The sequence below is a fragment of the Aedes albopictus genome, chromosome 1, assembly GCF_035046485.1.
Source record: "Aedes albopictus strain Foshan chromosome 1, AalbF5, whole genome shotgun sequence".
In the NCBI taxonomy this organism is placed as follows: domain Eukaryota; kingdom Metazoa; phylum Arthropoda; class Insecta; order Diptera; family Culicidae; genus Aedes; species Aedes albopictus.
This window is the reverse complement of record NC_085136.1, coordinates 268,559,510-268,574,630: the sequence shown is the minus strand read 5'-3', so window position 1 is coordinate 268,574,630 and position 15,121 is coordinate 268,559,510. Positions and strand designations below refer to the sequence as shown.

At 44.2% G+C, this 15,121-nt stretch overlaps 2 protein-coding genes across 3 annotated transcripts in view; one reads left to right on the top strand and one right to left on the bottom strand.

Annotated features, from left to right (window-relative positions):
- LOC109429338 (lutropin-choriogonadotropic hormone receptor) overlaps positions 1–15,121 on the bottom strand; it is a 208,604-nt gene that overhangs the window by 86,921 nt on the left and 106,562 nt on the right. The gene's annotated exons all lie outside the window — the stretch shown is intronic.
- Positions 57–5,282, top strand: LOC134291721 (uncharacterized). The gene has a single exon (XM_062859841.1). The coding sequence runs from the start codon at positions 57–59 to the stop codon at positions 5,280–5,282; it is 5,226 nt and encodes a 1,741-aa protein (XP_062715825.1).

Sequence of the window (15,121 nt, the reverse complement as noted above, 5' to 3'; positions counted from 1 at the left end):
CTTCCTGGGTCCTTTCTGACCGTTTTAGCCCTACTGCGTTGGAGTAAGCGGGAACGATGCCGGACGAGAAGCGGTTGAAGGCGAAAGAGACGAAGCGGAAGAACGTTCTCGAGGCGCTGAAGCGATTGGATGCATTCGTCAAGAACTACGATCCCGATCAACACCAACAAGAAGTTCCCCATCGTTTGGATCGCTTGGAGAAGGTTTGGTGCGCATACGAAATCGTTCAGGAAGAGTACGAGGAGATGGATGACTCCGAAGAATTCGTCCAGAAGAATTTGGAGCTACGCGGAACTGTGGAGGAACTCTATTTCCGTGTGAAGGCTGGATTATCATCGAAGGTACCACCCCCGCCAAGCCCCACTGTCGCTGTTGCCCCCGCTGCCCCTGCTGCTCAACCAACTTTGGCCAACGTAAAGCTGCCGACGATTTCGCTGCCAGAATTCGACGGAGATTTCAACAATTGGCTGACGTTTCACGACACTTTCATGTCGATGATCCACTCGTCGACGGAGATCTCCCAGGTCCAGAAGTTCCACTATCTCCGTGCAGCCTTGAAGGGAGAAGCGGCCAGACTGATCCAGTCCATCACGATAACAGCGAATAACTACGCTGTCGCTTGGGATACGTTGGTGAACCGCTACTCTAATAAGGCCATTCTCCGCAAGAAGCATATACGAGCCTTGTTGAAGCACCCTAAGATCCCGAACAACAACGTCGAAGCCCTGCACAAAATCGTCGATGAATTTCAGCGCCATACGAAGGTCCTCGAACAGCTAGGCGAACCAGTTGACCAGTTCAGCTCGATCCTCATTGAATTGCTGGAAGACAAGATGGACGATGCGTCGCTCACCGCTTGGGAGGAATCCATCGCGACGAACGCTCACCCAACATACAACGAAATGGTCGATTTTTTGCAGAAACGCGCCCGTATACTGGAGACCATTTCGATCAATCGCCCGCAGAACAATGCTTCCAAGTCGTTTAGCCACTCGTCAGCCCAGAAGAAGCCGAACCAGCCGAGATTGAGCTCCAACGCTGCCACCGAAGTTCCATCGAAATCCTTCCCGACGTGCCCTGCGTGTGAGAAACAGAGGCACTCAATTTTTGATTGTACCGTTTTCAACGGCCTCGATCCCAAAGGCCGCATGAAAGTGGTAACGGAGAAGAAGCTTTGCAGTAACTGCTTCCGCAGTGACCATTTCGCTCGCAACTGCCGCTCAAAGTTCAGTTGCAAGCACTGTTCGAGACGTCATCACTCCATGATTCATCCCGGACCGGCAGAGATGGAGAAATCCACTCCCGATGCAGGAAGCGACAATCCTTCGCCTGGTCCATCTAGCGTGGTGACAGCTGTTGCCGCAATCCCGACACCCGAGATCGTCTCCACAGATAAATCGTCCAATGCCAGCGTATTGTTGACCACAGTGGTGCTCATAGTCGTCGATGTCTACGGACAAGAGCACGTAGCCCGTGCCCTGTTGGATACAGGATCCCAACCGAATGCAATCAGCGAACGCCTGTGTCAACTGCTCCACCTTCCTCGGAAAACTGTTAACGTTCCAATAGCTGGAGTTGACAGCACTGTTACGAACGCCAAGCATGAAGTCCGAGCAGAAATCAGGTCCCGTGTCGTCAACTTCTCGGAATCCTTGGAATTCCTGGTTCTACGAAGAGTCACTAGTGAAACGCCTTCAGCATCGTTCTCCACCTCCCGCTGGAACATCCCCGAAAACTTCGCCCTCGCCGATCCCGACTTCAACACTTGCAGAAAGGTGGATATGATCATCGGCGCTGCGCATTTCTATTCGTTCCTCCGAGATGGACGTTTCCACCTGATCGACCGAGGTCCCTTACTGGTTGAGACGGTATTTGGCTGGATAGTTGCTGGCAAATTTGAAAACCCAGCAGAATGCAGCAATCGACCCGCCGTAACTTGTCATGTGGCGACAGTTACCTCCGGGAGCGAGCAACTCGAACGTTTTTGGCGCATCGAGGAGCTGAATGGATCGGACTATTCCGTTGATGAGCAGAAGTGCGAGGATTACTTTCGCGAAACAGTTTCTCGTGACCCGAGCGGTCGCTACGTCGTCCGAATGCCGAAGCACCCCGAGCACGACCGAATGCTAGGATCGTCGAAGTTGTCTGCTGTTCGTAGGCTGAAGTGGTTAGAGCTGAAACTGGCGAAGGACGAAAATATGAGGATACAGTACCATGATTTCCTCCGCGAATACGTCGCTCTCGGCCACATGACTCCAGTTCCCGATGATGAAGAGTGTACTTCGAACGTTTTTTATCTCCTGCACCACGTACTGAAGGAGTCAAGCAGCACCACGAAGGTGAGAGTGGTATTCGACGGCTCCGCCAAGACAAGTTCCGGATACTCCCTCAACGATTCCTTGCTCGTCGGGCCAGTTGTGCAGGACGAACTTCTTAGCCTCATCCTTCGATTTCGAAAGTTTCCGGTTGCATTGGTGGCGGACATCGAAAAAATGTACCGCCAAGTCTCGATGAATCCCGCAGATCGCCCGCTCCAGAGAATTCTATGGCGGTTCGACGCTTCTGAGCCAATTCAGACGTATGAGTTGGGTACCGTCACTTACGGACTCGCCCCGTCCTCCTTCCTCGCCACCCGGACGCTTTTGCAGCTGGTTGAAGATGAAGGCACCCCGTTCCCGAAAGCTAGCACGGCCATCAAGAAGAACGTTTACGTGGACGACCTCATCTCTGGACGCAACAGCATCGAAGAAGCCATCGAACTCCGTGAAGAACTGGACTGTCTTCTGCAGAAAGGTGGTTTCCGTTTCCGAAAGTGGTGCTCCAATTCCCTCCCAGTTCTGGCTGGCTTACCTTCCGAGTTACTCGGGACGCAATCGTCTTTGAAGTTCGATCCCGAAGAAAGCATCAAAACACTCGGAATACGATGGGAACCGGAAGCAGATCTTTTCCGCTTCGACGTTTCCGTTACGATCCAGAACAAATCACCGACCAAGCGCACCATACTCTCCACGATCGCTCAGCTTTACGACCCTCTTGGCCTGATCTCTCCCGTCGTCGTCCAGGCAAAAATTCTAATGCAAAACCTCTGGCTGTTGGCGTTGGACTGGGATGACGAAGTTTCTCCAGATCTCCAACGAAAATGGGCTCAATTTTGTGAACAGCTTCCCACCCTCTCCAACTTCCGCATCGAAAGGTTTGCTTTCGCCCCTGGTTTCCAAACTGCGGAACTGCATTGCTTTGTTGATGCGTCCGAGGTCGCATATGGTGCCTGCATATACGTTCGCTCTGTTGCCGCTGATGGACAAGTGCAAGTGAGTCTCCTGGCTTCAAAATCTAAAGTGGCCCCACTAAAGCCGCTTAGTATCCCGCGTCTTGAGCTGTGCGCAGCTCTCCTTGCCTCTCGTCTGTACGAGAAGATCGTCGGCTCGTTGGACATGGAGTTTGCTGGAAGCTTTTTCTGGTCCGACTCAACAATAGTTCTTCAGTGGATGAAAGCACCTCCACGAACGTGGAAAACGTTCGTAGCGAACCGCATCGCTGAAATTCAAGCTTCAACAGTTGCTTCGCACTGGCAACACGTTTCCGGGAAAGAAAACCCTGCAGATATGATATCCCGTGGAGTTTTTGTCGAAGAGCTGATCCGCAGCGAGCTGTGGAAGCACGGTCCCCCGTGGTTACGTGAAGACAAATCAACGTGGCCCTCCCAAGGCATCCCAGAAACCAAGTTCAGCGTAGAAGAATTGGAGTTGAAAAAGAATGTGATTCTGACTACCCAGATTTTCCATCCCGATCCACTGTTCGAAAGGTTTTCGTCGTACCAAACTCTTCTCAATGTAGTCGGATTCTGTTTTCGTTTTTGCCACAATGCCCGTTACAAACAGCGACGCAACTCCAGCAGTGTACTCTCCGTTGCCGAACTTCATCATGCCAGGACAGCCCTGGTCAAACTCGTCCAAGCTGAAACGTTTCCCGATGATCTGCAGCGCCTAAATAAAGGGTTCATGGTGTCCAGTAAATCGTCTCTTCGACTGCTAAGCCCATTCCTAGACGCTGATGGGCTGATCCGTGTCGGTGGCCGGTTACGGCTAGCTGACACACCATACGACGTGAAGCACCAAATCGTGCTCCCTGGATTTCACCCGTTTACCCGCCTCCTACTGAAATTCCATCATCGCAAGCTAGTTCATGGTGGGATTCAGATGACTCTTGCAGTCGTTCGCGACGAATTCTGGCCCCTGAACGGTCGGAAAGCTGTTCGGAGTGCTATTCGGAGCTGTTACGAGTGCAGTAGAGCGAACCCGCAGCCGATTCAACAACCGATCGGCCAGCTGCCGATTGCCCGAGTTACCGCAAATGAAGCCTTTGTCTGCACAGGGGTAGATTATTGTGGTCCCGTCTTTCTTAAACCCGCCCACCGTAAAGCTGCAGCCCGAAAAAGCTACATCTGCGTTTTCGTCTGCTTGAGTACAAAGGCCGTTCATCTCGAGCTCGTCAGCGATCTGAGTACTCCCGCTTTTCTAATGGCTCTCGATCGTTTTGTCTGGAGACGAAACAGGCCTCAGCATTTGTACTCCGACAACGGTACAAATTTCATCGGCGCGAAAAATGCACTGCACAAAGTGTATCAAATGCTTCAGCCCGGACCCGATAGTGACAAAATCTACAAGCATCTCGCCGAAGAAAGCATCCAGTGGCACCTGATTCCCCCGCGTGCCCCCAACTTTGGTGGTCTATGGGAGGCCGCCGTTAAGGTGGCCAAAGCCCATCTGGTCCGTCAACTCGGATCGTCATTGCTGTCCTTCGAGGAACTAACAACGGTTCTAATCAGAATCGAAGGATGTATGAACTCCCGCCCGCTTCTTCCACTTTCCAGCGATCCTAACGATCTGGGAACTCTCACACCCGCACATTTCCTCGTGCGGAACATGATCCGCCCGCTCCCCGAAGTCGATATAAGAAACGTACCGCTGAATCGCCTCAACCAGTACGAGAAGCTCCAGAAGTACTCTCAAAACTTCTGGTACAGATGGCGAAACGAGTACTTGAAGGAGTTGAACCAGCAGTACTGTGCCAACCCGAAGCGCTACCAGGTCAACGTTGGTGACATCGTGATCTTGAAGGACGAATCCCTTGGTCCTGCCCGCTGGCCGCTAGCCCGTGTTATGGAGACGCACCCTGGCCCAGATGGTGTGACCCGTGTTGCAACCCTCCGAACTTCATCCGGGATCCTGAAGAGAGCTGTCTCCAAGATATGCCCGTTAGAGTGTGTCACTGAAGGCTGATAGGATAAGTAACCTTTAATTTCGTTACATGATTTTGTTAATTCTCTTGGATTATTTTGAAACTTGCTTTTCAAAGGTGGCCGGTAATGATAGAATTAAACTTTATTGAAATTTAAATTCCCCGACCAGCCAACCCGTTCCACAATTCTGAACCCGTCTAATGTACATTGCCTTTTTCTTGCCTACCAGTAGAGTACGATACACATGTATACCTACATCCATCTATTGTATCCCTGCCTCAATGATCGGGTTTTGTTTTTCTGCTGCTGTTGATAGCTAATACACATTCCTATAACGAAAGTGAAAGCAATCACACGTTTTGATTTCCCTCGCTGATCCGAAAGTATCGATTTTTACGGTGTAAACCCATTGGATTGCCCGCGGTAGTATTATCATTCGGTCATTAGACGCGCCGTGTGTGATATTGTGCCAATTTTTGAAGTGTTCGCCGTCAAATCGTTGAAGATCTTCGTGAAACTCGTATCTGAGAGTTTGACACGTGACTACCCGCCTGATTTGCCCCCGTCGTCGATTTATTGCACTGCGACTGAAGTTTCGGTTCCGTGGATGCACTGTTGTGGATTGACCCGTAACTAGAAGTGTCTAGAGAACCCCGCCCCGTCAGTACCCGGTGAGTCACCCGTTGCCCATCAGGCGGAAAAGTTGCTCAAACCACTGTGTTGTGCAATATCATCAACAGAAGGCGCTAGTTTGAAACGTCAAACGCATATAAAAACAATGCGCGCGCCTCTAGTTGTGAAAGCCACAACTATGAAAATTTAAAATGATCGTTAAAAGCGTGGTCGATGGAAATTTCGCAAGTGTTACGTCTGTTTGTCTGTGATGTAGGGCTACTGTATGTAGTGGGAAAGATTTTCGAAACAAAAGTTAACAGGAAGTTTAGCAATGCTGAAATATCTCAAAGGTATTTTGGAATGGCTCTAAGTTTCACAGAAGTTCACGGATCTGAATGGGTTAGACTAGGTAACGAAGATTTTTATAGCATAAATAATGACTATGTTTACGTAACACTTCTTGACGTAGGGCAAAAGGTATTATCACAAGTGTAGACATGATGCTATGGTCTCCGGAGTAGTTTGGTTGATCTGGCATATCTCATAAGTTTCTTGGAATGACTCATGAAGTGCCAGGGTATCACAGGTTACAGTTGGATGGGTAATGTTACAGTTCATTGTGAGAATAAAACAGTGAGAATAAAACTGTCAACAGATATGCTTTAGGACAGTTTTGGTGACCCTAAATGTCCCAAAGGTCTATAATAATATGTAGTAGACTTCAGGTTGGTTCAAAACCCGCGATTGATTGTGCAACGATACTCAGTATATCAGATATGGCTGCTGTTACGAGTGTAGATCTGAAGTTTTTAACTCTAAGGTAGTTTGGCAAATTTGGAATATCCCTATAGTGTCTCTAAATGACATTTTTGATTTCAAGAGCTTCACGGATACTATCTGATCAATACTAATATTTATTTTGAAAACACATAAAATTATTTGTGTAGATTTGGAGGTCATCATTATACGAAAGTTTAGACGACTCTAAATGTCCCATAGATTCATAATAATATCGACTATACTTCAGATTGGTCTAGTAACTACGGTTCTTTGTGCAGCGTTACTCTGTGAAGCAGATATGGCTACCTTTACGAGTGTAGACCTGATGTTCTGAACTCAAAGATAGTTTGGCTGACTTGGAAATGCTATTATTTATGGCAAAAACACATAAAGTTGTTCTTGTAGATATTAGGGACTTCACTACAGGACAGTTTGAAACACCTAGAACATCGCAGAATATAAAACACCTGTTGATATTTTTGAAAAAGATTAAATAAATACATATGAACGTAGCCCATATCAAAATTCAGGTTTTTGAACAACTGATTTGTCAATTATTTTGTTCCTCCAAACTTCATGGTGTTCAGAATGTTCTAGGTTATCAATTAAGTCTCAAATACAAATATTCCCATTTAACCTTAATGTCGTGAATCCAGGTCAATTTTCTGCCAAACCTCCGCTGGGATGGAGCGCCTCACGAACCAGAGTTGCGCAATATCAGTCTTGTCAGGTGACTACTGATATAGCACCATCGTCACTATCACTCCAGATCGTTCAATATCAAAACGACAGGAAACGACTTGATATTGACTCGAACTTTAGATCATAATCATTGCAACTGATGTGATATTTCAGTGGTTTTCGCCAAAACTCAAACTTTTTTATGATCAACATGCAAAACTAGTTATTTTGTACCACATACTAAAATATCATCTTGGTAAATCTTCATTTGGATTTTTAAACCAATTTTTTAAGATGGGCTATCAGTGATATCCACACACCATCACAGTCAGTCCAGTTCTGATGGAACAAGGAAAGTGACGATGACTAAGCAAAGAGCACGCTGACTTGGATTGCAGTCGACCCATCAACATCAGCGATTTGCTTACCGTTGACAGTGACAGAGTGCAACTCTGGCACGAACACGTCCGTTCGTTTCGTTTTTTTTTTGTTCGCTGCATCTGTCATTTCACTGGTTCAGTATGTCGACATGTCGACTTCCAGTGTTGGCAAATGCACTAAAATAAATTTACAATTGCAAACTGAACAATTTTAGAATCCTTTGTGGGCTTCGTGGCCGTGCGGTTAGCGGCGTCAGTCGTCTAGGCTTTTCGTAGGCCTTGGAGTGCGGGTTCGATTCCCGCTCCACGGGGAAAACTTTTCGTCGAAAGGAAAATTCTCTATTGGGCCACTGGGTGTTATATGTGTTGCCCGTTGTCTCGTGTATGTGTAATGTGTTCAGTCTGTGCAGCCTCAGGCTGAAGACGGTGTAGTGTCTTTTTTTGCCTTTCTCGTACACTAAGTGTACTGGAAAGGCTATATGTTCACTCCAGAAATGAAAATTTGATAGAGCCTCCGGAGGGGTCAAGTCTTATATACCAATCGACTCAGCTCGACGAATTGAGGTGATGTCTGTGTGTGTGTATGTGTGTGTGTGTGTATGTGTGTGTGTGTGTATGTGTGTGTACAAAAAAACTCACATCACTTTTTGGCAGTAAACCTTATCCGATTTCAATGACCGACGGTTCATTCGACGCGGAATCTCGTCCCATTGTTTCCTATTGAAAATGGTTCGGATCGGTTCAGCCGTTCCGGAGTTATGGCCATTTAGGTGTTCCGGAACGGTACCCCAGGAAGGGACCAGATATGAAAATGCATCAAACCTATGCATGCGATACATCAAACCACGGCATTTTCGATAACCTGATGAGCGGTAAGCAGAAAAATAGTCTTAGACCTTATCTGAACCAGTAGTGTTCCGGAACCGGTTCCGGGTGTCCCGCCGGAAGTGGCAAATATCAAAGTGAACCAAACCCATGTATGAGACACATCAAACCACGGCATTTTCGATAACGTGATGAGCGGTAAGCAGGAAAATAGTCTCAGACCATATCTGAACCGGTAGTGTTCCCGAACCGGTTCTGGGCGTCCCGCTGGAAGTGGCCAAATATATAATTGTACCAAACCTATGCAAGCGACACATCAAAACACGGCATTTTAGATGACCTGATGAACAATGAGCAGAAAAACCATCTAGGACCATATCTGAACCGGTAGTGTTCCGGAACCGGTTCTAGGAGTTCCACTGGAAGTGGTCAAAAATACAATTGAACCAAACCCATGCATGCGATACATCAAACCACGGCATTTTCGATGACCTGATGGACAATGAGCAGGAACACCATCTCAGACCATATATGAACCGGTAGTGTTCCGGAACCGGTTCTAGTCGTCCCGCTGGAAGTGGCCAAATATACAATTGAACCAAACCCATGCATGCGGCACATCAAACCGCGGCATTTTCAATGACCTGATGGATAATGAGCAGGAAAATCATCTTAGACCATATCTGAACCGGTAGTGTTCCGGAACCGGTTCTAGTCGTCCCGCTGGAAGTGGCCAAATATACAAGTGAACCAAACCCGTACATGCGTCACATCAAACCACGGCATTTTCGATAATATGATGAGCGGTAAGCAGGAAAATAGTCTCAGATCATATCTGAACCGGTAGTGTTCCGGAACCGGTTCTAGGCGTTCCGCTGGAAGTGACCGAATATACAATTGAACCAAACCCATACATGCGACACATCAAACCACGGCATTTTCGATGACCTGATGGACAATGAGCAAGAAAACCATCTCAGACCATATCTGAACCGGTAGTGTTCCGGAACCCGTTCCGGGGTTCCCGCCGAAGTGGTTAAATCTGAAAGAGAAACAAACCCGTACATGCATCACTTCAAATAGCGACTTTTTAGATTACCTAATGAACGGCCAGCAAGTGTTTCGGAATCGGTTTTGAGTGGCCGGAAGAGGCCAAATGTAAAAGTAAACCAAATCCAGGCATGTGACACATCAAATCGTGGCTTTTGCGATAACCTGATGAACAGTTAGCTAGAAAATAGCCTTACGTCACACTAAAGACAACTGGTAGTGTTCCGGAATTGGTTCCGAGAGTCCCGTCAAAACTGTCAAACCCTGCATGTGACACCTTCAATTTGCAGCGTTTTTGGTTAACCGATGAGCAGTTGACAAGACAATAATGTTAGGCCATATTTGGTTCAGCCGGTAGTTACCCGGAATCAGATCCGGATAGTAAAATGTAAAATTTAACCAAACCCATGGATGCGGTACATCAAATCACGATCAGTCTTGTAAACATTCGACACTTTTCACTACCTTCATTTCGTTGCCGCAGTCGGGTGTCAGTCGGCTTTATTACATTCGTGTGCTATCGTTACCTTTTACCTACACACAACACGAGCAGTAGAACGAAGATCAATAAACATAAGAAAGGGTCAAATCAATGTCATCTGACACGATGACATGTGTCTAATTCTAGCTTTACGCATAAATTTTCAGCCAAATCCGATTATGAATGTTAATATTAGTTTATTATTGCATGTTGCATTGAATACGACACACAGATGGGCAACATAGCTCTTATTATGGAAGAATACAGGAATAACAAAAGCCGAACCGTCTCCCGAAGCCGCTATCGTGGTGAAGTGAATTCGTTTGACATTTTTGTTTCGAACAGTAGTTTGATTGCTTGTGTTGCGAATGTCGAAGACAAAGGAGGCCGAATATTGACGAAAAGGTTCAAATGACTGTGATCGCTAACAAGACTGATCACGACTTATCGACAACCTGATAGAAAAATAGGGTCAGACCACATTAGATTCCCGGTAGTGTTGCGGGTTCAGCTGTGGCTTCGAAAGTGGTTAGAAGTAAAAGTGAAGCAAACCCATTCATGCGATATATCAAATCGCGGTGATTAGGTAAAGGTGAATAAATAGCAATAAAATATTCTCAGACCATAATTGGGACAACCGGTAGTGTCATGGTCCATGACTCATGGAATCAGATCCGGCTATCCCACCGGAAATTACCAAATATAAAAATGAACCAAATCCATACATACGACACATCAGATCGCAGATTTTTTGATAATCGAATGAACGGTTAGCAAGAAAATAGCCTTAGATCACATTAGAGACTAGCTGTTGTGTAGCAGAACCAACGTTCATGTGAAAAATTAAATCGTGGCTTTTTTTAATGGCCTGATAAACATTAGGTATGAACAACAGTGACGAATAGGTCTAAGTTCTCATATATGAGAACAAAATATAGACAAAACTAAAGCGATCTCATCAAATCGTACCATTTCAGATTCCTAAGGTGTAAATTTATAGCCGGATGGGTCAACGTTGAATGGAAAAATAAGAATTTGATCGCGTCAGCAGAAGATGGTGGCTGTTTTAAGGAATTTTGAGCTCAATAATTATGTAAAATAAGTGTATTTGGTATGGGAAATATGTTCGGAGTCCACCAGAGTATCCAAGATAGCGGTCCAAAGTCCAAGATAATGGCCCAGTATTCAAGTTAGTGCCTATTTTATAGGATTTTTAATTCTTGCATTATGGGCATATTTTTATGAAAATAAGGACTGTATCGGAAATTAACTATAAACGTTCAAAATGCTATATCTCGAAGCACGGTTGGTCTTTTTATTCCGGTTCTTCTATGAAATCTTCACAATATAGTAAAGTTTAGAATAGCTTGAAGAAATTTGGAAAATGTTTAGTATTATTGAAAATATGGTTCTATGAGTATACCACACAAAATAACAATCTGGACAAAATGCCATTTTTTTTTTAATTTTTAGACGTTTCCAAAATTTGTAGCGAAAAAAAATGTACGGGGAAAAATCTGGAGAATTACGATTATTACTAGCAGTTATGTACACATAACATACCACTCAATACCGACTTTTAAAATTATTATTTTGGATAGAAAAACCTCCAACATGTAGAAAATGGTCTATCCCAAAAAAAACACCTACTTTTTGGTCGAACTTTGACGCTCTGTTTTAAACATCTTCAGAGGTTAAAAAATTCCGTTCTCTGGTAAAACTACCTCTTCAATAAATTTAAATACATGCCCAATAGAAAAAATGTGAATTTTCAACTTTATCTATTTTTTATTTGCGTAATCGTTCTTTGAAGACGCATGAAAAAAGAGTCCCTCGAAAAATGGCCTCTTTCCATTTTTAAGAATTGCGCTAATCTGCGGAGGAAATTTTTTTGATTGAAATAATTTTCCTGTATCATTAACATTCTGGAAAAGGATATATGTATTTGTACAAAAATAAGAGAAAAAAATGAATATTTTTCAACAGTTTTCGCAATTTTATATTTTTAGGAGGTGTCCAAAATTTTAAAAACGTATGTGCAATCTTTGAGATAAAACTCCAAGTTAAATGATTTTTTTTTAAACCAGAACTGCCATTCTTTATTTAAAAGATTTATATAGTATCTCCAAAAATAAAGTAATGTTTATTTCGAATACATTATTTTTTAGGCAGTTGTGAACGTTTATAGTTAATTTCCGATACAGTCCTTATGTCCAGAATTCAAAATTTGTAATCAGAAAACCCAAGCTGTGCGCTGTTTCACAAGGTCTGCAATATGACTATAGTATGAATGGGGAAGAATGCCGGTCCTCGTCCAAAACTGATAACCAGAAAATCATAAACGACATACCAAAATTCAATACGGCGACTATTTTATGTAATTTTAGGTGCAGAGTCCAAAAATGAATACCAGAACATCCAAGATGGTGTCTCAATGTTCAAGATGGCGGTTAGTTTAGTTGGGGTAGATATCCGGAGTCATAAAATGATGACCGGAAAATCTCAAATGACGTTTCAAAATTTTGCGGCTTCATAACACTTGTTTGGTTTGAGTTTTGGATCGTTGTCTTATATTTTCTGAATATTGGATGTTATGCTAATATAAAATGTATCCATATAGGGTAGATTTAGCAAGCAGTTTTCATTTTGTATTTATGTCAATGTCATCAACATGTCGCTCGAGTTTTGTTGAAAGGATATTTTAAAGCACGAGAAAGGCACCATCACCGCTAGGTGGATTAATTAGGGTTTTTTAATTTCAGATTCCTATTTTCAAAGCAAAGTGTTTATAATTCCTTATACTACGCTATATATACCGCACTTAACAGAGGACTTAATTTGCAGCAACTTTGCCGAAGATAGTGTTTTATTAAATGTTTGAATTTCTACAGCCGTTTCTATGTTGGGGTCATATATGACTCCTCCGACTCCAAAGGGTTAAACCCCTTGAAGCGCTCTTGGAATGGTATCAAATGTCGCTAAACCGTCTCGGAACGCCCTTGAAACGTGCTGAATCTCTCTGAATCTCTCCGAAACGTCTCTGGTATGTTTGAAACGCTCCTACATCCTGTTATAACACTCTCTTGAAACGTCTTTTAAGCCCTGGTTATACTATTGAAACCCCCGTAATCCTTTGTAATAACCCTGAACGCCCTGAGACCCTCTGAAACCCTTTGAGCACCTTAAAAAGCCACTGAAACCTCCATAATCCCATTGAAACACTCTTTCAATCCTCGTAATCCATTTGAATTACACCTAAACCACTTCGGAACACCCTCAAAGTGCTCCTGAATTCCCCCTAAAACGACCCTGTAAACTTCTTGAACCGCCCCTGAAATGCCTCGAAACGCTCCAAAAATCTCCATAATTCCATTGAAACGCTATTGAAATCCTCGTCATCAACTTTAAAGCCCCTCAACCCCTGAAAGGTTTCAGAAATCCCCCTAAAAACACCTTGAAGCGCCCCAGAAATGCTATCAAACGCCTATGGAATCTCTTAAGACGCCCTTAAAACTTTCCTGAAACTCTCTGAAATGCCTTGAAACGGCTCTTGAGGTTGCCCTCCCCTGGATCGCCTCTAACATCCCTTAAAACGTCCCTGAAATTCCCGTAGTCCCATTGAGACTCCAACGAAACCTGCATAGACAAAATAAAAATATACACACTTCGAAAAAATCTTGTAATTTTGTGTCATATAAGTCCGACATATAAAAGCAACACATTTGACGCAAAATTGAGTGCGATCTTATTTTTACAGGAAACGGAAAATGCTTGACTCATGTAATTTTACCGCAACAGCTCAGCGCGTCGGCTGCTTGTATACATGATTGAGAACGGTGCTATTTATAGCACCGAATATTGAAACAAAAAAAAAATACAAAAAGTTCCATTCGGGAATCGAACTTCGATCCTCAGAGTGTCAGTTTTCGATCTTACTCTCTCGGCTGACTCACCACGTTGAAGAGACGACAGTCGAAGATGAACAACTTCTACCATAAACAAACTTGCCAGTTCGGCTGTCGCGTCGTCACTGCTGGCGTGTATGTATATGTACTGAGACAGCCGCCATCGCAGCCAAGCAGACAAAGCCGCCTTCTGATTGACTGAGCGTGGCTGTTTTCGTTTACCACTGCATCGGCTGATGGCAACGGATTGTCATTTCCTGGTTTATGGCTCAACTCGGTGTTAAATTTATGAGCGGTTTTCATGCTGTTTCACCTTCGTAATAAACAAATTTCCAATCGACTGCAGTCTTCATCTGATTTTGTAAGGTGCTGTTTGACAGTTCAACATCAGTAATCATTATGTTTCTGTAACATATCGCGTAAATTTACAGCATAGAGAACTAAATTATCAGTTCTGTGATTTAAAATTATAGCTGGAAGAACTCAAACAATACAAACTTAATACGTACGTCACAAAAAGTGTAAAAAAGTGGAACATTTATGTTTATGTCAAGGCTTTTTCAGGCAGTTCGATCAATTGTGTCACTATTAAAATTGAGATTTTTTTAGTGTGTAGATAAAAATGGTTTCGTCGTGTCCGGTAGATCCCAGAAACGACCGATATGACGGCGAATGTGAAAAGTTGAAAAACGAGAAGAATGCAGCATAGGCGAGGATGTTGCAACACCGTACGAGGGCCAATGAGGCACGTTATAGACAAACGCGGAACAGGCAGAGCTCAATCTTCCGGATGAAGAAGCGCCAGCAGGAAGAACGAGATCGCGAAGCGATGGAAGGGCTGTACCGCGCCAAGGACACACGGAAGTTCTACGAGAAGATGAACCGCCTGAGCAGAGGTTTGTACAGCAGGCCTTAGTTTGACCGGTAAGGTAAGTAAGTCTCCGACAAATACGTATTTCATGGGATGACAAACAAATTTGCTGAACAGACCAACACGTAAAATTTGAAAAAGGACCAATCTGTTTTTTTTTTAAACAAACATCTTTCTGCCTAGGTAATAATATTCTGTAACCCTCGTGAGTATCATCTCCTCTTTAAAGCATAAACAAAGTACGGAAGCACATTTTGACCCATCGCATAACTCCGGAAACACTCCAAAACA

Excerpts from the sequence above, each read along its gene's own strand:
- LOC134291721 (XM_062859841.1), top strand. The coding sequence starts at position 57 with ATGCCGGACGAGAAGCGGTTGAAGGCGAAAGAGACGAAGCGGAAGAAC.